Genomic DNA, 25,207 nt, shown 5'->3' with positions numbered 1-25,207 from the left:
CATAAATTCATGAATTAAAAAGTTTAAACAAGTTCCAAAACCCTAATCTGAATTTATTTTCTATTACTAAAGATAACATCTTTAAGTAGCTGTAAAAAGCTGCCAAGCTTCCTGTTATCAATAACACAAATTAAATACCAGCAACCTACACCAGCTGCCAACGCTGAATAACACTGTTCATGATCCCTGCTTATTGTCTGAATGCAAGCCTTACAAACTTAAGGTGAGGAGCTTTAAAAGTCAGCTGGGGAAAAAGGTGCAGGGCTGTTTAAGGCTCCTTTGTTCTCTTGGGCAAGAAGAGAAGGCACATCAGAAGCAGATGATTCAGTTCAGACACTGGCCTCTGCAGACTCCAGTAGGATTACATGAATCATGCCTACTGAGCCTGAGCTTTCCCTTCGTGCTCAGATTACTCACACCGCCAACCCTAGGATTCGCATACAGCTAATTTCTTATGCATCAGACTTCGTGCTAATGACCTTTCTTGTAGCGAAGAAGCCTTTGCAACTTCTCAATATCAGACTAAGCAGCAGCAGAATTTTCCCTGAAGTGCACCTCAGTAAACCAGTGACCCAGTTAGATAAATGAGGAAGTTTGGCAGGAGTAAAACAACCAATGCTGTTGTTTATATCACAGTAGCCATCAAATTTCTTAATAAACCAGAATGAATAACTAGAATAAATCAGAATGAATTACTAGAAAACATCCCCTAAGAAAGCTTGGCAAACATGTTTGAAATCCTGGAACTGACCACAAGCTTTCACTTGCCTCCAAAGAAAAGTTGATGAAAGCCCAGTGGTGGTTTAGGCACAGCAATCACAAAATTCCAGTAGTCATCTAGAATACAAGCAGGAATAAAGATGGAACCATGATGTGCCTTATTATACAAAGGTATTTGGCCAAGCTACGCAGCAGTTCTTCTACAAAGGAAGAAGCAGAGCCAATTTTTTCACAAGAATAGAACTAAGTCTGTTTTTATTTTATACATCACTAACTACCTCAACTGTTTCATGTCAAGCTTCTAAATTATGCAAACCTTTTGGCTATGGAGTTTAGCTATGCCATCTTCAGGTATTGCATATAGATCCAATATGAGAGCTGGGAAGAAGGTAGTGCTGGTGACCTAACAGTTGTGAGCAGTGTTTGCACAATGAAATTGCTACACACCCTAATGCAGCATTTCTGGGCACCCCCACCTGTGCCACTTTAGCTGTCCTGTTTTCCAAGGAAGCTGTAGAATTCCTCTTTTATTCAGGGACATTTGCTTTATACTCTAGGACCACACTGTCCACATATGTGGCAAACCTGTTTGTACGAGGCAAATACCTTCCACACATTTTCCAAGATTTTGCAGAAGAAAGCTTAGAATTTTCTACATGTCATATGAATAAGAAAAATTGATTGCCCCAAAAATTATTTTTCTGTCTTCCTTATATTTTGATTTTCTCATCTTCTGCTCTAAATGATTGTTCTAATGGGTGCCAAGCCAAACCAATCCCAGGGCAGATGGTCTTATGTGCCTTGACAGTGTGCTTTGCCCTCTATAAAGTGCCATCTGCCCATTTGTCTTTTGTCAGCTCAACTAATCCTGTTTCTCTGAGAGACAAAAGAGGACAACTTTGCACATCACTGATTCTGCCTCTGCCTCCAGCCTGACCAACTTGTAGCTGATAGTAAGAAATTTACCATATTCCATTTTTTAGTGACAGAGCAACTTCTTAAAGCTAATAACTATCTTACCTTTCATTTATATGTAGATACAGTCTACTAGCACAGACACAAGTATACAAGTGACACATTAAAGCAGCCATTTTCAAAATGATAAAGGTAAATGAATGGTGTAACAGAACTTAGTACACCTTGTAAGTGTTAGATAACTGTTTATTTAAACAGCTCGTTTGCAGGGAGCATCTACTCAAGTGGTATTCCTGCTTCTTTGAGTGTGGTCATGGCTTTGGGCAAACAGTCCTTAGAGAATTGTTACTCACGTTTGGAGGCCATCTCCCTTACCTCTGGATTCAGCCTTCTGTCTGGAGACAGGAACTGATTATCCTCTCCAAGTGACTTGGAGATTGCAAATAAAGGGTTTATCAGATTAGCATTAGCACTAACATTGTGACTTTAAGCTGTCATGACAGTATAGAGTCATGGAAGCTGAAATTAGTTTTTGAAGGGACAAAAGCACCCGTTCCTACCAGCAGTGCCCATATAGCTGTATAGAATGTAGATATAGATATAGATATAATTAGATAGATACAATTCTTGCCCTTCCCTCTATCACTTCCTATTTCCAAAGCAAGAGGTCTTGAGCTTGGATTAACCCAGAGACAAAATATATCCAAGTGACAGCAAGGTAGAGAGTCCTGGATGTGAACTGCAGTATTTTATTGCAGGACAAATAGCTATTAACAATGTATAAGCTACAAATGAAGGCAGATGACTTTTGATGTGGATTTGAAAGACACCCTGACAATACCACTTTACATTACAACCCATCTTTCATCCCAAATCCCTGTCCTAGCCAAGCCCTCAAATCTCCCAAACAGCATACACTTGAGCATGCCTCCAGGCCAGGACATCCCTAGACATTGCAAAGGGTGATAGCCCAGTCTGAGTGTTTGTTATATACACTCTTTGTGCCATTGAATGAAGTAATACCATTCCAGCAATGGCAGAATTTGAAGATCCACAACTACTTTATTGTTGAATAAATATATTGGATCTAGCACTAACTCATCAGCCTGCTGCCTGAAAGACCAGACTATCATTTTGGGGCATTCTTTAGGTGGAATTTTTGAATTTAGAAGCAATTTTTTGTTTTTCTCTGAAAATTCAGTTATTTGTAAAAAGTTTTGTTTCCTTAGCTTACTTAGTTGGGTTGTCTGTGGTAGAATCTCACCACAACTGGTAGTGTTACCTTCACTTTTCATCCAGGAACTTGATAAATTGAAGTTCTCTGTAAGGACAGAGTTTTGAGTGGGAGGCTCAATGAGATCTGTAGTCTCCAAAGTGGAGTACGGGAAAAAAAAATTGAATACAATCTTCAAAAATTACAAAATAAAATAATAACTAAGCAAAATTAAATAAACAGGATTAAAAATAACATCAGAAATTTAAAATATTATAATGTAATATAAAAAATATACTAGTACAGTGAAATGTTGTATATAACTTATAAATTAATAAACGTACATGTCTTGGGGTCCATGCTTAAAATTTTTAAATGATGGGGTACATGACAGAATGGGTTTGGAGACTACTGGACTAGATTGTCTGAAGGGGGCCCCTTCCACCCAGAGTTTCTCTAATACACATTGTGTTTTGGTATTAATTCTGTAAAACAGTATTTCATTAGTCCCATGTTAATTTCCCATAGCTGTATATAATCAACAAGAATGTATGGTTTTTACATTCCAGTTTCTACCTCAGACAATTTTTCAACATTAATAATATCTTGCATTGATCAGAAAATCTTTCAAACTGGAGCCAGTTGTTTTAGATAATTTCTTCCTAAGAAGAACTAGAACTATTGGGGTAAACATGTTTGCACCCTTAGCTAAATGTTATGTTGACGTAAAATACATTAAACACATCTGGGCCTTAAAAGACATGCAAGTACATAAGACTTACTACTGAAATTATAGAGCTCATGGAAGCTTTTTTTATGATTACAGGTAACGTTACACACCCCTTAGACAGTACCACTATTAAAGAGATCTTTTTGTCACAGACCAGATTTTGTGCAGGTGTGTCACAGTAAAGTAAAAATCTTTTTTTTAATACCATATATACACAACAGATGAAACTATAATCAAATTAACAACTCCATTCCACTGTGTAGCAGACTAGATTACGTGTTACAAACAAGCAGTGAAAAAAATAAATCTTGTGACACTTCAGGTATTAATGAACAAGCTTTTAATACAAAGCATTTTAGAGAAGATCTTTAAAGCAGTCTTAACATTTAAGATCCTAACAGGTACAAAATTGTGCTATTTGTAGTAATTTGAAGTTAAATTCTATATAAACTACTGCTTTCACTCAAGATATTCTTCGAAAGATGCCATAATATCTCTCTGCAGATTCACATCAATTATCCAGGCTGTCTGCAAGAAAGCAAACAAGTGTCTTTTCAGAGCAGTCAGACATTAATGAATACTATGCAGGTCAAATACTTAATGATTTAAGAAAAAACTATAAACACATCTTCTCAAAAAATGTATGGCTTCTCTATTATGATAAATTTGAGTGTGCTTGTTGTTGAAGCCCTCAGAAAAGAGCTGAAAGATGAAAGCTTCAGTCAAACTTACCTGAATCCAGCAAGGTCTCATACTGGTACTTACGTTCCATTATACAACACTAGGAATTTTAAAAAAATGTTTAATTTAAAAAAGGTAGCAATTAAAAACATTAATTACTTTCACCAATAAAACCAGATAGTTTTAAAAAGGCTCAGGCTTGGTATTTCACACCAGAACAGTATGACTAGCACTTTTGTTGACATGGAACACATTAAAGAGGATGGACAGCTTGCAAGACTGAAGGCTGGAAATTATTTAGAGGGCGGGAACTCCTCCTCAGAATTTTATTTTACCACACAATTATTCTAAGCTTATGGGAGTAATAAGACCAAGCAGATAGCTTTTCATATGATGTCACCTGAAGACATACTTTGAGTTTCCTTTTGCATTTTCTGGACTAACTCTTCAGATAGTATAGTTCTGTCATTTTCAATCATTCAGATCCTTTGAAATAAGGACCTGACCTAATATTTGTTTATTCTCTAATAAAGTTGAAAAAAAATCATGTAGCAAGAGTCAGCAACTCACTGCTTCCTTCCTCCTGCGTTCTTGTTCCATTTTTCTTGCCAAGTTACGGTCTCGATCAAGAATATGTTGTTGAGCTTTGGGCAGTTTGCTATTATGTATTTCTTTTTCAAGCTCACAGTCTGTTGCTGCCATGGCATCCACTCCTGTGCTTTCATGGTCCCTTTAAAGGCAGGAGAAGAAATCAGTATAGGATAAAAGTTCTTTTTTTTCGTAACAACCTGATAGAATTCTGCAAATAATTTCAATCAGTGCCCAGCACTTAAACTGTGGTTCTCTTTCACATTGTTTCATAGTGATTTCCCTTCACGAGAGTTATGTGCACACAACTGTTGGGCTGTGGTAGGTTCATGTTTCCTGTGTCCATGTGGGATTTATAGATGTGCTACACAAAACTTACGTACACTTGCTTTGAAATTCTTGATTTTCTGTTACTTTCTTGGCCTGTGATATTTTTCTTCTACCTTCATCCTCTCCAATTACTTGAAGTAGATTTCGCTAAATTCTGAACCAGGAGTATACTCTTAAGTCTCTCAAATGCTCTGATTATTAAAATAAAACAATCCAAGCAATTGACTTATTCTGATACAACCAGGAATGGGCAAGTGCAGGAGAATTAGGAACCAGCTCAGATTTATCTTTCACAGGGTCAAACAGACAAGAAAAATCAAGACTACTGAAGAGGGAAATCTTGCAAACACAGTTTCCAAAAGGTGGCAAAGTCTATACTTTTTTATATTACTGCAATGCAGTAATTGGTAGGTGGTCCCTTATCCCACTCAGCATGACCATAGGCCTCAGGGCATTCCCTAAAATGGGCTGCAAACAACTAGGGAAGAATACTACAGCAGGGGCTTATTGAAGGTGCCTTTCTACAGCAATGCAAAGAATTCTACTGTCTGAAGTGATGCATACTGGAACCCCTGTATAACTATGTTAATACCATGCTCTCAAAGACTATGTTATCCTGTATCCCCTTAGGAGAGCAACAAGAAAAATAAGATACTGAGGACAAATGTGAACTCTGGTCATGACCAGAGGCATTGAGTGCTCCAGAGGACCAAAAACCCTCACCTTAATGGCCAAACAAAAACCAAACAGTCCTCCATCAAAAAAAAGAAAAAAAAAAAATCCCGACGCACACTAAGCACACTAACAGTGTTTTGGATGTGCAGTTGTGCTTACAGTGGTATGGCTCCCCAGCTTCACCTCACCTGTGGCAATTACCTAATCCAAAACACTTGTTCATGAATAACTAAGCCACCCAGTATACCATACAGGCAAAAACCAGAATAACACTTAAACCATAACACATATGTGGTTACAAACCTTTTGTTTTCTTGTGGAAGATTTTGCAGCTCCTTCTCAGCTTGCACCAGAGGCCTTTTTAACTCCTGCACTTGCCCAGTCCTCTTTAATACTGCATCCCTGAACTGATTGAAGCTCTCAGCAGAGGCTTTTATTGGAGCTGGAATCTTCATCGTTTTACAGAGGCTTACCCAGGAATCAATAATAAATTCTGTATCCTGAAGTTATTAGAAAAAGGAAAACACAGAAGAGGAAAAAATATGCTGCAACTACTGACATCTTTTACCTGCTTAATTCTTACATTAGCACAGTGTTGTTTGGCTGGGCCTATTTGGAAATATCTACACCAGAATATCCTTCCTTTGGCAGGATATTAGTGCAAACACAGCAATCTGAGAAGACTTTGATATGCGTTCTCATCACTTTTGAGAGTTGTTGGCAATATGCCAGCAATCATTAGCATTTGTAGCTATTCTTACCATTTAAGTCTACCTCTCCACTTTTTCATTTCAGAAAACAAGGCTGAGTTTACACAAGGTCCATTAACAAGGTTTTAATACAGAGAGCATCCATCTATCCTCTATATGTAATCCTTACATAACAATAGTTTTACTAGGCTTGTGGGTTTTGTTTGTTCCCCTGTGGCATTTTCTTCACAGCATAAACCAGAATAAAACCAGCATTCTTAAGAAATCCTGCTTCTAGTAGAAGCTTGTTCTTATGAAGGAAATATGTATTTTTGGAATTGAATTCAACATGTTAGTTAATAGCTTTCTGAAAGCTAAGTGCCTAAAGGAAAATCCTAGAAATATTTTAGTACAACAGATGATATAGAAAACTTTTTATGTCCAGAGATTCACATGATCCATTATTAGTAATTTTGATCTAATGTTTTAAAATAGCTGGTTACATGAGAAGAATTTAGTAGATGAGAAAATATCTCTGTCCTTCCATTTACTTACTGTATGCTAGGAAATACTTTGCTTAACTGTCATAAATACTTTTAGTCATTAAAAATGCTTTGTCTTTTTTCAGAATAGGTTTTCCAATAGCACCAAGACTATATTCCACATTAGTCTTATTTTTGTTAGTGAATCAGCAAGGGAAAGTACACTAGTAACTTGGATATCAGAACTAGATCCAGGAACACTAGTTCCTTGTTTAAATATTAAAACTAGATGAAACAAGCCATATTTTAATATGACAACATGGGCATACTATTTTATATATATATATAAATGTATCTTATATACTTCACCTTCTGAAATGAAGAGAGTCCATAGATTTGTTTGCTTTTAGCACTAAAAATGAGATAAATCTGTACAGATTATAACAATGTCCAATGCCTATTGCACGCTAAATACTCTAATCGTAAAATAACAGATTTTTAGAGAAGATCCCAGGTCAGGGAGTTATTCAACCTCATAAGTAAACTCAGCCTCTTCTCAAGTAGAACTTGAGCAACACTTACCTTTCTTGGAAGAAGTTCAGACATTGGCTCTAATATGTTTTTATCATTACATTTATCATCGGGTATACAATGACCTGATGGAAGAATTAAAAAGGGCTTTTCAATCATGTTGACTTTATGAGCTATTTTTTCTCAAATCTAAATGATAAAACTTTAGTCATTCCAGGAATTGACTTAAAAGCTTACATTGCAGTTTATTATTTGGTTCAGAAAGACAGAAATTCTTCCAAACATGTCCTAAGCTTAAGTTGAACTGGACCACTTCTCTCTACTTTTGGGCAGGGAAAGGTATCATTAGCTCAGCTACAGATGAGAAATTAACTCCTGGTTAATTCTAGGAGAGGTCCAAGCAGAATGCTCAAAACATTTGGTCAGAAAGCCTCAACACAGCCCTTTGCCACTTACTTCCTTCTCCTCCCCACCTAGCCCTCTATCCTTTTGATTCCAGCATTATTTAAGAGTACCTGATAGATTATGCAAAATTATTTCACTGAAAGCTCTCAACCCTATTTTTTTTTTTAAAAAGCAAATAGGTCAGCCATCAAGGGCTAGTCCTCCCATTTCCAGTAGCCTACAGCTGTACAAATACTCCATGCTGTTACTTTATTATTTGAGGGGAAAAAAACCCCAAGCACTATTTTAAAACCAGAGATAAACAACACATTTTATCTTATCTTCTACTATAGTTTGAGATGTTTCAGTGTTTAGGTAAATGCTTAATAAGAAACTTCAGGTAACATGTTGGCCTTTTTTTATTATGCAAAGGATAAGCTTTTGAATGTTTGAATCCAGCATTCTGAAGTATCAAAGCCTCAGCCAGTTTTTCATAAAAGGGGTTTTCAGAAAGGCCTCACAGCCTCAAAACTTTATAAGTGAAAATCCTTAGCCAAAGCCATGGACAGTTCCACTGCTGCAAGTCTAAGCAAAGGGGGTCAGTAGATGTATGGCTTGGTGTGTTAAGACCCTAAAATGAATAGAAGTTCATAGAGAGTTAAATCTCCATTTTTAGAAATGCTTTAATACACCACAACTACTTAGCATTATTCTTTGGCAACAAAAAGAGAGTTCATCAGTGAACAGGCTCTGCCTTTTAATTTCATCAAGCTTTCAGAAGCTTCTTCCCTCCCTATAGAGGTGTTCTAGAGGGCAAAGAGTAAAGGAGAAACCAAAACAATCATTGTCTGGTAATACTGGACACAGAGCATGGATGTTCAGTCAGTTCTTTACTTTGAAATATGTATGAAGTATAGAATGCGGCTTTCAGAGGGCCAATATTCTTGTAATAATTGCAAGTTTATTCCATAGTGAAAGTCTCATTGGCATTGATTGACTGTCAGATCCTTGTCACCAAGAGCCAAAGATAATAACTCAAAATACACACAAAGTACCCTGGGAAAAGAGCTCCATGAAGCTTCAGCAGAAGGCACGTTAAAGGCAAGGAAAGTTCAACAGATTGAGGCATCAATTCTCAGACTTCATGGAAGACTGGGTTACTTATCCCTAGTACTACATTCAGAAAGCTAAATTCTTAAATAAAAAAGTAATTTTCTTTATATATTTTAACACAGAACAAGAACCAAAGATCTGTTTAATTTCACTTTTTTTTTTTTAAAGCAGCAAATAAAAAAGAAAGAGCAAGGGAAAACTGCACACCCACTGTTATTCTACAAACTGATTAATGTACAAGTGTTCAGCAATACATTTCTTTAAACCGGTTCCATATACATTTTTGGCTTTGCTCCCCTGATAATGGTTACAGTTTTTATTATGACATTACATACTTTGTTCTTGACTTATGGATGTTAAATCAGCAGTTCTCACACAGGTCTTGTTTTGAAGTTTATTTGATTTGTCTAGATGTCTTGTTTGCTCAGCTTGTTTACTCCAGTCAGCACTGTCAACCTGGAAAATGGTGTTGGATACCTAGAAGAGAAGCTAGACTTCAAAATATGTTCTTCATAGTATTTGTGTTTAGCACATAAGGATTGTTATTATACAGCATCAGGATTAAAGGTTTTGAAGCTTAGAGCAGTAAATTCTTGCAGCTCCAGTTTCTGTAAACACCAGGGAAGAAATAAATTTCATTCATATTATGATAACCAAAGCAAGTTCATACCTCAAGGCTTCAGATTTAGAATATGCACTGCTCAGCAATCCCAAGTGATAGAGTGGGTAGAGCATGAGAAACTGATACAAGATCTTTAACCCCTAACATTGTACAGCAGAATAAGGTTGTCATAAAGCCTGCTGCACTTGAGCTTGTGGATCAGGGTAAAGGGTAGCTGTGATCTTCAGTGCAGTGGTATTTTTTCTCTGTGCAGTAATCCCTTGAACTGAGGACAGTGCTGCACAAACCTGAGTCATAATTTGCATTACATGCTACCTTGGACAGTGGACACCAATAGGAAAGGGCAAGCTGCTTTTCATCCTTAATAGCAGGACACGTTCTTGTGCTCATAGATTCAAAAGGTAGTTTCTATCCATTGCCAAAAAGAAAGCTATTACAGCCTGATTAAAGCAACTAAAATTTACACCACATCATCTTAGGAGGGAAGTGATCTTGCTGCAGTAACATCAATAACTTCTTTTGTTCCACAGAGGCCCTTCTAACCAGGATACTCTCCAAGAACATACTAAGACAGAAATCAACAGTGACTGAATATTTTGCAACCTCATCTAGACCCTGAAAACCCCAGTTTCCATAGCTTTAGGAAAAGTATGAAAAGCAAAACACTTTTCCAGTATAGCCTCTAGACCCTCAATATCACTTAGTTTGTGAAATTGATACTTCTACAAAACCAAAACACACATTATAATCTGCTTCTTTTGTAAAGCTGTTGGTTTACAGGGTGGACTTTTAACCTGGAAGTGTGCAAGGGTTACTTAAGTTCAAGCTATAGCCCCAAAAAGACGTAAAATAAGCTTTATAGTACACTATAAGCTTGATCAGCCAAGCTTTCCTTTTGTGTTGCAGCCAATAGGCAATGAAGTAATGCCCTGTTAAAGGATGAGAATCACTTTGTTATTCGGGTTTTAGAAAACTTTTGTTGTAAACCTTAAATGGCCTTCATCACATCAAATTCAAGCCTGAAGTGTTATATTACATCTTATTTAAAGGGTAAGAACATACAAAGATGCTGTTTGAAATTAATTCGTTGGAGAGAAGCACATATTCACCTCTGGAAGAGCATTTCTGGAGTGGGTGACAGAAGACTGAGTTGTCTTTGGAGTACTCTGAGGAGTTTGCTGGTGTGGGGCATCATGCAGAGCAGGTACAGCTGTGATTATACCTGAGAAAGAAGTAGGGTATGATTTTCCCCCTGTCATGCAAAATGCAGTCCTACATCTCAAAATTAGGTCACTGTTTGGATCTGTGGAGTAACTCAGTATGAAGATATGCATTCTGGCCACATGATTTAAGAGAGTTATTTTTAATTAGTTTTTAATTGATTTCTCAGTTCATCAGCTACCAGTTCATGCTGTCTTCTACCAAAATCTCAGAAGTGTCTGATGTTATTAGACTTTTTGAAATGAGGGAGGGAAAAGAATAGCTCCTTGGGTCAAGTTCCTAAGCAACTTCATGTATTTGATGTGTCTAGACAACAACAATCAATTCAGAAGACCTATGGCACCAAGCCTTACATTCAGCTGATAGGGATTTCAGACATGAACTTGGATAGTGGGGACAGTTTTAAGCATCTAATTCCTGCCTAAAGGTGTTCAGCACTTCCTGTAACTCCCAAGTCCTTAAGGTATCCTTTTCCATCTCATTGGAAGGAAGCACGAACACCTCCTGGTTTTAATACTACTCTGCCCTGCCACAAATGCCCCAGTAATCAGAACCCCCTAGCCAATCCTCAGTGCTGCCATGCTTTAATTTACATCACGCTCTTTTGTAATCCATACCCTGCAAGGACTTTTTCAGTTATCCACTTGCTAACCTCCAGAACACCAAGATAAGCTTGCTGGGCAATACAGGCATACTGACACCCCTTCTTTCCTCAGCAGTAAAATATAACCATAAAGGTATTACCTGAGAGAGTCTTAGCATTTTGTTCTGAAGGATTAAGTGATCTAAACTGAAACGTTTGTGGTGCATTGGGAGGTTGCTGCTGCAGTTCAGATGATCCATGATTTTGCAAGCTACTAGTAAGAGAGGAAGGCTGTGCTTGCAGAACAGCATTGCAGGATGTCCTCTGTAAACAAAGTGGTATTCTCTATAAAGAGATTGCAGTGGTTAATACAGCCAATTTTTTTTAATAGCTATTTGATCCTCTTCTCCCACCACTACCCATTTCCACCGTTTATCGGATTCAGTACTCCTTGTATTATGATCCTGAGCTGTAATTTTCTAAGAGTTTTGATGACAAAAAGCTGTGAGGTAAAGTGCACGCTCTGCCTTGGTCTGACAGGTACAGGAAACCCCTGAGAACAAAATGTAATGTGAGGATTTCAAGTATGATTGGTGCTACTGAAGGTCAGTAAGGGGCTGCTACAACTGACCAAGCTGAAGCTCATTTCCTGGATCCTGTTTTCTCAAGTTTATTGCTGTCATTCTGTCACTGCAGAGGCTGCAGTTCTCAAGCAAAAAAAAAAAAGGGTGTTGCATAATTCCTTCCCTGAGTCCTTGCTTATGAAGATGCAGAAGGAGCAGCTGAATAATAAATTTGCAGCCTAGTTTCCTGTACTTTAAGGGAAAGCAAGTCTATTGCAAGAAGAATGAAGATTTTGCTGTGATTTTGCTTTGAAATTCAAGGTCTCTGTCTCTGGTAGCTTCAAGGGAAATTGTTAAAGGCAGCTAACCTTGACAAGAAATAACACCCACTGTATAATACAGTAGCAGAGCAATTCAATCTAAGAGGCATTAAGAATTATTTCTAGATAAAATTACTGTTGATTCTAGTAATGCCATAGCAATAAGCAATATTAAAGTATCCTGAAATTAAGGAGTATATTGTACAATTTATTTCTTTTCAGGTGTAGAAGTGAGGTTATTAATAGATTGAAAAACATTTAAGTGGGGCTTGCACTGTTTGCTAGGTCAATTCTATCGATTTGGAGAGTATCTGTCTTTTTTGGGGGTAGGTGGGGTATGTGGAACATTCTGCCCTTCATCAAACACAATCACCACAATGATTATAAAATGTAAAAGCCTCAGAAGTATATCTGTTCCTGTATAGATGCATAAGCTACTTCTAACAAACAGCTCATGTGAATCTTCATATCAATCAGTCCTACAAAACACATAGCATTCAAGCCATATTCATTATTTCCTGATAAAGTTGCATCACTTCTAGTACCATTATATGTTAAAAAATAGCTTTGCTTAACAAAGTTATTTGCGTAATTACTTTGTTATTTGTTTAGGGCAAAAACACTATATCCATTCCAGCCAGGTTTACCTTAGACTTTTCTGTAGAAGCTGGACAGTTCTGCCTGGCTCCAGTCTGTTTTGAACAGGTTTCTGTAACCGTAAATACGGTGAGGTGGGCAGAAAAAGAGGGACGGAAAAAAACCAAATCAGTCATTGACATATGTTTCATTATTCACACATACAAGGTGTGAGTTGCAGTTGTACCTAGATTGAAACCTCACAGTGAAAGGAACATTATCTTGAATACATTGACTTGAGCTTGATGTGTTTAGAGAAATTCTCCCAGATATAAAAAGAGACCACAAAGATTCCTGCAGGATCAGGGTCTTCATTGCCATTGATTCACTGTGTTTGCTCCCCCCCCACCACTGCAGAGAGTTGAGCATTCATCTCACCTTATACCTCATATGGAGATCTAACACTGTAGACCTCCAGTTTGGCAGATCTATTCTTCCCTAGAAAACTAAAGAGAGTTCTGTGTACAGAGAAACATCATTCAGTGTTCTGATGCTGTAATAGCCTTTAAACAAGCTTGAAACAGCTTAAGCACCAGGGTGGATTTTGGCTCTGCAGTTAGTGCTGTAGGCACTTTTCTTGCTCAGGTCACCCTTCATGCTGCAGACCAGAAGATGAAATTAAAATGAATCACACTTTCAAAAAGGGATCAAAGCTACAAGAATAAGCTATAGCCCAATAGTTGAGTATCCAGGTTATATACACAGACCTTTTGCTAGCTTATTTTGGTCCCTAAAGATTTTCACTTGTAAGTTGAATGGATGTAGTGGGGTTTGGTTGTTTTGTTCTTGGGTTTTGTTTTGTGTTACCTGGAATCTCAGTATTAAGGCATTCATTTTGTAGCATTTGAATTAAGCCTTCAAAATGGAGCAGAGGAAACCAAACCAAAGATAACTAAAATCCTTTGTAAGCATGTGGAACAGTAGATGCTAACAGAGATAAGATTTTTTGCCTACACAAACACAAAAATAAACTTTCTAACCTGATTCAGAGTCACTGCTATCTGAGGAGCTAGAATCACTGCTGGTGCTGCTGCCAGAATCTGAGGAGCTGCTGCTGTCACTCAGTCTGCTTGGCTCAGTACTTGACTCAGCATTGTTTTCAACTGCAAGAGAAAAAGAAAGAATTCAGAGCAACCTGCAATGGAGCATTCTTCATATACAAGACTAGGATCAACCTTGTTAGGCCTGTTCTCCCATGTAAGAGTTCATCTTATTTCCCTTCCTTGTGTACTGTCAATTTAGCAGTGGACTTGAAAACAAAGGCCTCCCTCTAGAAAGGGGAAGAGTGGGATTTACCAGCAGCAAGCTAGTTGAATGAATGAAATATCCAAGGAGAAGCTGTAGTCACACAATTTACAATTCTGAAGTAGATTAAAACTATACAGTCTTAAGACACAATTCAAGTAATTTTCCCCCATAAGCTTTCCTGCTGTTAAGAGCCTGTTTCTGTGCATGTTGCTGCTGCCAGACTTGGATGTAGAGTTCTTTATCTACAGTCAGCTCTTCTTTCCTAACCACGTGTACTACTCCCAAATTGCCATCTTTTGCCACCTCCCCACCATCTGACTATTTTTCATCTACAGGGTTGATTTTACTTGGCTTACAATGATTTTGCAGTCAAATCTTTTTCAAAGTTTTTGCTCTGATAGAGGCTTCGAAAATGAGAAGTTACATGGATACCTGTTTCCCTGGACACGAGTCCAGATTTAGCTCTTGTAAACAAGCCAGATACCAGTTGTAAAGATTTCCTAGCCAGCTTTTTTCCCCTCTCTTCACAACATATACTTCATAATTGATTTCAGCTGCTTCTTTAAGCTTTTCTTTGTAGGATATTTTCAAGCCATTATGTATACAAGACAGGAAGACCTGACTGAGCTAATGCTGGATACAAGTGTCCCTGTGTCTTCCAGAGATGATTCTATCATTTCAGCTAACTGGTTTTACATAGGAGCTAAATAGATATCCAGTGGCAGGCAATAATAGCACTCACTCTTTTAATGAGGAACAGCTTGACTCATAATAGCAGCATCAGCTGCATTGATCCATTCTCAGCCCCTGATGAGAGCCATCAGTAAGTGTACAGCTCAAGTGCACACTGAATTTCTGGCTTTGATCTTGAAATGCATTATTGCCTGAAAAATGGAATTGATTCTCCTAGGACACTTCCTTAAGTCTAAGATAACACAGCACACCTGTCACTGATACACAAGTTTTGTTAGCATGGCAGCATTAATGACACTGCCACCTAACAGGTATGACTAGAATTGGTTATTCTTGCATCTCTAAACCACAGAAAATGAATTGCAAACAGACTGCGTGACTCTCCACACACCCCACCATATTTTCATATATTAGCATAAGAGAATTGTTCAGTGTCTCAATTTCTGAAGCTGTTACCATCTTTACCCATAATAAAGTATTAGGTGCAGAAATAAGGAAGCTGCTTTAGACAGAACAAGTAACTGACCAAATTTGCTGCTGTGACTCCAGCTCACTCAACATAGAAAGAATCTTGAGACTAGCTGTGGGAAGCTTAATACCCCAACTAATCTGAGGAGAAAGTCCCCAGCTGCCTAACAGGACTGAAGCCCAAGGGAAGAATTCCACTTTAAGCTATTTCCGTTGCAAATGAGTAAAAGTAAGAGCCACATTACCCTTGAAGCTCTCCTTCTTTGGGTTTAGTTGACCATTGACATCCAATAGTCTCTTCTCTAGCTCTTGTTTCCTCTCAGAATTAAGTTCTTCTTTTGACTTTGTTGGATTTTTATCTGCATGTGAAACAGAAGTTAACATGAAAGCAAAACAGAAAGTAAATCTAGTGGGCTTTTTAAAACATCATTTATGCTACCTACCCTGTTTTCTTTGTTTCTTCTTCAAACAGGTTGCTACATATTTCTCTAGTTCTCTGAGTGTTGAAGCATTTAAAGTTTCGAAGTCTATTTCTATCTCATCAGGGTTAGAGTTCCTCAGTGCAGGTTCTCTTGACTGTATTATATGGACTACTTTTCCAAGCTTATCTCCAGGGAGTTTATTTATGTCCAAACTCAACTGTCGTTTTTCATCATAATTCATAGGTTTAGCAGCATCTTCATCTTCTGACTTATGTGCCAACAAGATCTGCTGCATGGTTTTCTTTGATTGACTGCAGGAAAAAAGTATACTGCAGTAACAGCAGTTTAAAATAATTTGACACCCACACAAGTTCCCCACACTTACATGTTTAATGACAGCTTTTTCTTAGATTTCTTCATATATTTCAGATTTTTCTTCTTTTGAATCAAGCTTTTTATTTCAGCTTTTTCCTTGTTCTTTCTTTTCTTACTTTTAGCCTTCCCTTTTTTCTTTTCTGGTCTAGATAAGCATGCTTTGGTCAAAAGCCACAACTGCTGGTGAAGAGCTTTAAGCTATCAAAAAGAAAAAGAAAACAAAAAACCCCAAAATCCTGATAATGTTGGCCAATGTAGGAGGAACAATAAATTGGTCCTAAATATCACAGGAAATTTGTGGCAGCTGAGTGGATATTAATAAGATATTTGCTTTCCAAACCAGATTTATTTTCCAAACATTTTACTATATTTTATCTTGGTCACAGATTATGCATCTAGAAGATGTAGGACTGTTTATTTTATTCAGACATTTCTAACAGCATGTGCCTTCTAGCATCCTGTCAAGAATACTTTCCTCCACCCCCTCCCCCAAAAAAAAGAAAAAAAAGAAGAGAAAAAAAAAAGAAAAGAAAATCACTGTAGGGGTTTCCAGAAGCCTCTCTTCAATTTCAGGCATTTGGGATGCACATAAATGCCTTATTTGGTTATACTTCTACAGCATTGCTGAATTAGGCACATGGGACTGGGCTCATACATCTCATTTTGCAATATGAAATGGCTAGTTGGGACATACTAAGAGTTTAGAAGAGCTTCACACAACATAAATTGGAAGATGGTCAGATAATGAGATTAGAAATCAGACACACTGAAATAACTCACTACTGTAAAGGTTGGCTTGTACATTTCCTTCTGCCTACATTCATAAATTGATGATGCTAGTCTGACAAAGACTGAAAACTCTCTCATTTGACTAGCAGAACAAACGCTAATTTTCCCCAGAGTTTATAGATACATCAGGTTAAAAAGTTACATTCAAGCAGAAGCAACACCCATCACACTCCTAATATGAAGCATAGCTTTGCTTCACTGGTTTACATGAGATTCCTTGTTTTCTCTCTCATACTGAGCTTTGTGAAGTAGAATTTAATGACTTTTGTGTGGCTCAGAAGAGACTGAGGGTAAGGATAAGGCTTTTTAACCATATGAAGTAAATGATCCTGTTGGAAAAATATGCTACTAAGCTACATGTGGAATGTCTGCAGGCTCTCATACCACAGGAACACAGTTTTATTTTTTAAGAAGTTTGAGAGTCCTCTGAAGAAGTGGTAGGCAAGAGTAGTAGAACAATTGTTCACTAAAACCACTTTGTATTTGTTGAGGCACTATTTGTTTAACATTTGGCAGTGCTTCCAAATGGGAATAAAGTTCTGTGTTAAAAAGACAAGTTACTAGAATCTTTTAAAAACTGATTTTTGTTGCTAAGCCTTGGTATAAACCATTGAAAAGGGCATTGCCAGAGAGATCTTAAGTCACACATATTAAGTACTAATGCTTACCTGCTCCTGAAGCTTTCCTAAGTGCACTTTTCTTTCCTCTTCAGAGTCTTCAGATGATTTTTCTTCTGAAGAGTTATCATTACTACTTTCACTGGAATAAGCTTCTGTCATTTCTCTCATAGGCTGTGGCAGATGATCACTTGCAACAGGCTCATCAGGAATTTTAGCAAAGTGCATTTCAAAAACATCCTGAAGAGTTAGGTTTGGGAACAGCATATTTTTCAGATTTCTAAAAGCATTATGCAGCTACTACTTGTAGAACTACACAGAAACATAGTAGTTCAGTAATATTAGTAGATTCTACACCAGGGCATGAGATGAACTATTCTTTTTCAAGTCTGACTTAAAAGACAACTCACCTGAAGTTTTCTTGCCATAGCAACTATTTCATGGTCTGGAGAATTATGTTTGTAGCAGCTCATGAACATTAATCTAACATCTGTAGCAAATTCTTGTATATCACTATATTCAAAGTTATCCATTTTCTTCTAGAGGAAAAGAAATTTAAGGCACATTTAGTAGACAGTATCACCATGAACAAGCCGAAAGAAAGGAGGAACAAGAATTTTAACATATATAGTCAGGTTCAGCTTGTACCAAGACAGTAAATATTATAAAAAACATTATGGAAATAGCTGCTTCTCATTTCAACATTGTCTCTTTAACAAAGATAAGAGATTTTCCCCCCCCCTCTTTTAAACCGATTTAATTGTAATTGCTAGAAGGACTTTGTAGTACTAGTTTCAGCACTTGGTCAAGATGACAGTGTTTGGGTGGTTTTATTTGGCTCTGAACTCAGCATCTGTTTTTGATTCTAAACATGGTATTTACACAAAGCTTATTCCATAATAGCTGGAGTCAAACTAATGGACTAGAAATTGGGAAATTACCTTTGTATTGTGCAAGTCAGCTTTCAAGATAATTTAGTAAACTATTAAAATTGAACATTCCCCCAAAAAATGGAGCTTAAGTGGGCTAAATAGTTTAACACCATACAAACACTCTCAGTGTTCACAGAGCACCATCCACATATCTCCATCTAGAATGGGTGCTTTCCACTCAAAAGGTGAAACGTGTAAACATACAGCACAGAAGTTCTAGGGCACTTCACCAAGAATATTGAGATTAAGGGAAAAGCAGAAGTGGGCAGAACTGCATTTTGTTTTATGGGACATTAACAACAGCACTGCGTGTACAGACAGATATTTAACATGCAGCATGCTTGGAAGGGCTTCATGGAGATCATAATTCCCTCACTACTTTTATTAGCTTGTTCAGCAGATAAGTGGATTAGCCACTATGTGTGGCTATGTGTCACAACGAGACTCAGAAGAGTTTCTTCAGTGACCTTGGCTAAGTTCGAGAAACAAATGTATTTGGTTTCTAGACCTGTTATGTCTTTCAAAGGAGAAGCAGCTTTCATGACACCTTCTCAGCTAACAGATTTAAAACCTTATAATTACACAAATAGTCTAATTTCCCCAGAAACATACTTACTTTAATGGTTCCTAGGTCTGTAGGAAATTTGGCAATGGCTTGGTTCGCACCAGTGGAGAAAGATGCCACATCTAGAGGTTTTAAGAAAGGCCATGCATATGCTGCATGTTTCTTTGAAAACATTTCTTTAAGTATTGCATTACAATGTTTTAGTTGTTCTGACAACTGAAACTTTTTAATAATTCCAGGTGGCTGTTGAGAATCTGAGAAGGATCTATTCAGAAGCTTGTTTGTTACCATACATTCATTTTCACCTCCACGCACTTTAACAGCTTTTCTTTCATTAAACATTGCAGAAGATTCACCACTTGCTGTCACTATTGAAGTACTAGGAGTTGTAGTGTCAGCCTTCCTTTTCACACCTTTTTTTGCCTAAGAAAAGACAAAAATAAACAGGTGTTCAGAACAGTAAGAGAATGGTCAGTTTTAGATTATTCTTTCATGTGTGTGTAGTCCAAAAAAGTGTCAGAACTTTTACAGCTATTGAAGTCACAGCAGAATGCAGCAATCCCCCAACCTTAGACTAAATACCTACAAGGTATTACAAGATCAGCACACCAGACTCCATCTTAGATGTAAAGAAAAGAAGTAGTACTGCAGGTCAGGCTGTGGTCAGATTTTAGCCAATTGTGAGGATCCCACGAAGCTGGCAGGTTATGAAATTACATGCAAGTTGACAGCTACAGGAAGGGGGAAAACTACTGCAATTAATTTTAGGCCTGGTTGAGTGCCTTATGCACATGGTTTATCGCTGTTTTTCTCTAACTTGATTAGTATTTGGTTTGGAAGCCATATAATGTGTGCTTTTTCATCAGTGTTCAGACTCTGCGTGAGTGTAAATAGACACTATAGGAGAGTCTGGAAGAAGTGCCTGTTGCTCACTGAAGAGCAAAACCAAAACAAAGTCAATACAGGAGTGTTTTTCGTATGTTCACATACAACTCAGATTGAGGTAAACAAGAATTTGCTTTGCTTTTGTGAGCTACAAACACCTTCCATTCTAGTTACACAGTGTTTAAGCAAACATGCTAATTTTTGGAGAATCAAGCGTTTGATTTATGTTGAAAACACGAGAAGTTATTAAATAGAACTTAGAGCTTTATTTTAGTACTAAAACCTTTATCCTTAAGGTGAAGCCTGCAGAAGTGTATATAATAATACACTTCAAGAATAATCATCTTAAATTTAATTTTATTTCTTTGAGAACAACATTTTAAAACCACATTTATAAGGAAAGATGCGCCAAGCAATCATCCCAATTTCTGTTTAGTTTCTAGAATTAGTACTGGCCCAGTTATTTAGCAGAGACCTAGATTTTAATAGAGATCTCTTACTATCTTCTATTATAATAAAAGTTTCAAAAAGATACAGCAATAAGAATGGCTCCTAAGGTTTTGCCGTCAGTGCATGAGGAAGCAATTTCAATATCTTTCTTTCTGAAAGTTATTTGAGGAAACTTACTTTTGTTATAGAGACTGCAGCTGGCATTAAAGCAGCCAGCTGAGCTGCAGACAAAGGAGCCAGTGGAACCTGCTGTTGCTCTCGAGTCATCACTGGAGGCTGCTCACTGCTTTCAGCTTGTTTCTCATTTGAGCTTTGTTCATTTGAAGTCCCAGGGTTGGGCTGCTGTGGTTCTGGTTATTTTAATACAGGACATTTTAGAAGTTAAGTCTTCAATATTGCAGTTAATTTCTTTCATGGTCAAGTTGACCAGTTGTCAACATAATCACCCTTCTATACATGAATGACAAATACATGCAAACAAGAGTGTTCGTTACTTACGGCAACCTTGGTATCCTCCTCTACTCAGCACTGCTAGTGCTTCAGCTAGAATATTGTACCAAGTTACACATTATTTGGCTTCAAGAAAGTGTGGATTAACTTCAGACCAAAGATTAAAGAGGCATCATACTGCACTCTGTACATTGTAAAAATGTTCTTGCCAAGGAAAGTATCGAGTTATTTTCTACAAACACAAAGACCAAGCAGCAAAGGGTGCAGACTGCATCATGAAGGTTCATGTTTCCTAAGCATAGTTAATATCTGCATATATTGCTTAGCAATATTACAGATCTCCACCACTGAGATCTCAGAACAGTTTAGACCAATGTTTTTCTGTATTTAGTTTGGCTGGTTAGATTACTCATGTCTTTTTCGTTCTTATTCTGTTTAGTTCCCACAGATGTTCACAGTGCTAAGTGGCATGACAGTCTCTGAATTGGAAGTCAGTTTCCTTTTCTTAAAAAAAAAACAAAAAAACAAAAAAACAACCACTTGGGTTTTTTTTTTTTTAAGCTTCTAAAGCCTTATAGAAGTATTGTTATTTGTCTGATTGTTCTGGAAAGAGTAGAGAACACCCAAACTGTTCCAGGGTTGGGTTGTGACAAAGAGCCTATTTCCAGTTTTGCTTGCTTAATACATTACAAGTTCAGCATATAACACAAGCCTTACCTTCTGTCTTCTTTCCTTTTCTCTTTCCTTTATTGAGACTCACTAGTCTTTCTTCTGGGGGCATATGGGCTATTTTCTGCATAAACACTTTTTCTAGTTCTTCAGCCATAAACACGATGTCATCACCTGGCTGCAAAATATGGGCCGTACCATTCAGTCAAGGAGAAGCTGCAGTATTGGGAGCTATCTCTTAAAACAACCAGACTAGAGAATTCTGTCCCAACAGATTGAAAAAAGCCACCAGTACCCGAGAGGTCTAGAAATCATTGCCATCCCTGCCCCTGCAACTCTAAAGCAAATTACTTTACCATTGAAATACTCTTTCTCCCACTGTTCCACTGAAAACTCCTTTACATCTGCATACTTCTACAGCAAAGGCCAAAGGGGGCAGATCTGCAACTCCCTTTTTTACTCCTGTGTTCTGAAGAAGCTGTTGAAGCTCAAAGACACTGACACAGCCAACAAATATTCAAGCACAGGGAGGTGCTCACACTTCATTAGGTTAAACTTGTTGAAGGAACAGAGCATGGCTCAGGCTTGCTAGCTTTAGACTTGCACAGCAGTGACATTGTGCTTGCTGTTCATGAGCTCTGCAGCTAAACCTCAGATTTTGGATGAGGGATCATTGTGCAGAAAAGACTATGCACTCAGTTGTTGGAACAGCAAGCTAGACTTCACTTATGTGTCCTCAGTCAAACCTAGAAAAAAAACCTCCCCAACATTTCAGAGAAAATAGTTCCAAAAAAATCATGAAAATGTCAACTAACTTACTGCATGTTCTAATAACCATGTGCTTGTTTGTATCATTCAGTAGAACCCGTTACTGGTACGGGTTGCTGTTTCACATACCTTGTTATACATGTAGCAGTTCCAGAACATAGTTTTAAAATCTTCAATGCATTCTGCAGCTTTTGTGTAGTAATTATGTTCCAGACGCTTTTTTATGGTGCCTAAGTCCATAGGTTTCTTTATGATAGTGTAATAATCCTGTAGGTATTGAAAAAATAAGTCACCAAACAGATACCTTAAAATTAGGATATGAAGATTTTTACAGATTTAGTTATGAAAGTTAAATTACAAGAGAGGAGAATTGCATTATGGTAGAAGCAATATTTTATTTAAAGGAAAACATTCCCCTATAGTCATAGGCACCAAAAAAGTACGTGTTCAGGAAATATTCAGCTTATATTTTGTCCTTGTCCTTCCATGTAACATACCATTTAAAGCCCCAAAGAATATTTATTTCAACAGGCTCCAGAGCTGTGCTGGTAGTAGTACTTATTAAAAGTATATGCACTTCTCATTTGTTATCTCAAAGCCGTTTACACAAAGTAGCACTCCAGTTTACAGAACAGAGGAAAAAGAAGCCAAACTTCAACAAAGTCTCAGTCACTAACAAAAAGAACCTACCAAGTTTTCACAATTGCTGCCAAATACTTTATACCTGGCTATATTGGCTCTCCTCTTAGGGTTGGTCTAGTGAAGATGTGGCAATATCACTGAAAGGCAGCTGGAATGGGAACTGTCACCATTATTGTAGTAGCATAGCTAAAACCTTGTGAGGCTGTTTCCCTGATGGAGCATTTAAGAAATTGGAATGCAAATATCCCCACTAAGTTCACATATACATTATAACATATACATTGCAACTGTATGAAGTAACTACTACTTCTGGAGTGTTCTAAAGCTATCCTAACAATCTGTTTTGGTGAAATAGAAATGCTGAATACACCAGAGTGCAGGCTATTTAATTTAGCAAAACAAAAATGCAATTAATAATTAAATATTGTCCATTCTGCATCTTCTAACATTTGGCAGAGAAATGCAAAGGGGGCAAATACTTTTACTGCTCTTGCCATGGAGCCAGATGCTTGCTTGTTACTGTGCAATGGTTGAACTAATACATACTCTTAGAAGTCAAGAGGCTGCCTTAGAAATCCAGAGAGGCAGAACTGGCCTGAAGCCAGCTGCAAATGGTACCACAACTCTGATGGAATGCCCCTTAATATTAGCCTTAACTGACAGCCACTTCCAAGAAGGAAAAAAGGTAAGAGAAGACACAGAGTGATAGTCACTTTGTGCTTTTGTACAAACCGACCAGATGGGTTTGTCAAAAGAAACAGCCACAGAAAGACTTTTGTCTGCTCTAAACATAGTTTGCAAAATTAGTCTTGAAAATTTGTGAGAAATAAATATCAATGCTTAAGCTGGTGGAGGGGAAAAAAAGAAAACAATCCAAGGGAACGTATAATGGTTTTATTTAACACCTTTCTACTTATCTACCAAGAGCAGTATCTTCCAGGTCATTTGAAATACCATTGTGCCAATAACCTGTATTTTCATTTGACTGAAAAACATCCAAAATTGGAGTCTAAAAATACCTGAATTAAAATCACATGTCACAAAACATTGTAGTCAGGCACTTTGTTACAATTAAGCTGTAGCATAAATAACATGCACATGGCAATACAGAAAAATCATTTAAGCATCCTATCTTCTATTTCATGGAAGGAGGTTCTTCCACTGTGGTATAATGAGAACCACATCTCTTTTTATTTCCATATTTTTGCAGGGACATTTATTTCCTCTAGAAACTTCAGAGCATAATGATTTGAAATTGACAAATACTATAGGTCTAATGACTTCTCTGCTACAAAATGGTTCCAGACTTGCCTGTTTACTTCGGGGTCAATCAGATCTGATTTTCCATCATAACGTATTTGACATTAAGGCTGCCTAATATTAAAAAAACTCAAAGGCCAAAGAAAATACTCATCATTTGCAGTTTTAATAAATATGTCTAAACCAGAAGACAAGACTGAACACCAATATACAGAAACTCTAAGAAGCCTGTTTAAGTGTTATTATTATCATCCATTAGAAATACTGATTTACTAGTTTCAGATCAGAAAAATCAGCAAAAAGGCAGCATTTCTCTAGAAAGAAAAGCATTTTCTCATAGACTTGGATTAATGACAGCAGTTCAATAGCAAAAATAGTCTTCCAAAATCTCTTGCATCAGAAAAAACCTGTTTAACATTAATTGACACGATTTACATATTAATACCCCAATTCCAAAATGGTTCTTACAGGAAGATTCAGTGCTGCTGCATCTACAGGTTGGTGAAACGGCCAGGAAAAGTTGTGTCTCCACATGGCTCTCATGACCACCCTCTGTAAGTACTGAAGTTGGTTTGTTTGACATCCACTACTTTGGTTATTTATGTATTCTGGTGGAGGAGGGTTAATAATACTGGAATGGTGTTGGCTTTGAACAGACATCTTTAGTGAGTTTGTATATCCACTTGTTCAAAGATCTTTATGCATTTAACCTGAAGGGAACAAACCAGAAATATTCAGTGAAGATATCTAGATTTAATGCTGTTTACATGTTCACATGTTTGTAGAATGTCAATACTGTAACTCCAGGCATACCTTCATGTTTTAAGCAAGACATTTATTTTAAAGTGCATATTTGGATATACTGCACCCCTAGAGCCTAGGAATGCATATTAGCTTTCTCCTAAAAAATCTGATAGCCTGCTTTTCTTAACAGAATGAAGTATTTCATGAGGTGCAGAAAAAGTCATGATAAGGTAG

The 25,207-nt window shown here is 37.3% G+C and overlaps 1 protein-coding gene across 1 annotated transcript; it reads right to left on the bottom strand.

Moving 5' to 3' along the window:
- Nucleotides 1-2,346: 2,346 nt before the first annotated feature.
- On the bottom strand, nt 2,347-24,916 carry BRDT (bromodomain testis associated). The gene is made up of 19 exons (XM_019291628.3): nt 24,698-24,916; nt 22,457-22,594; nt 21,608-21,737; nt 20,618-20,790; nt 19,157-19,528; nt 18,019-18,147; nt 17,660-17,848; nt 16,213-16,400; nt 15,849-16,138; nt 15,651-15,764; nt 13,977-14,099; nt 13,008-13,069; nt 11,639-11,801; nt 10,783-10,895; nt 9,387-9,528; nt 7,606-7,679; nt 6,156-6,352; nt 4,830-4,989; nt 2,347-4,106 (listed from the first exon to the last, which is right to left on the bottom strand). The coding sequence occupies exons 1-19, from the start codon at nt 24,887-24,889 to the stop codon at nt 4,038-4,040; spliced, it is 3,018 nt and encodes a 1,005-aa protein (XP_019147173.3). The 5' UTR covers nt 24,890-24,916; the 3' UTR covers nt 2,347-4,037.
- Between the last annotated feature and the right edge of the window lie 291 nt (nt 24,917-25,207).

The sequence above is a fragment of the Corvus cornix genome, chromosome 8 (genome assembly GCF_000738735.6).
Source record: "Corvus cornix cornix isolate S_Up_H32 chromosome 8, ASM73873v5, whole genome shotgun sequence".
In the NCBI taxonomy this organism is placed as follows: domain Eukaryota; kingdom Metazoa; phylum Chordata; class Aves; order Passeriformes; family Corvidae; genus Corvus; species Corvus cornix.
This window is presented reverse-complemented; position numbering and strand designations above follow the sequence as displayed.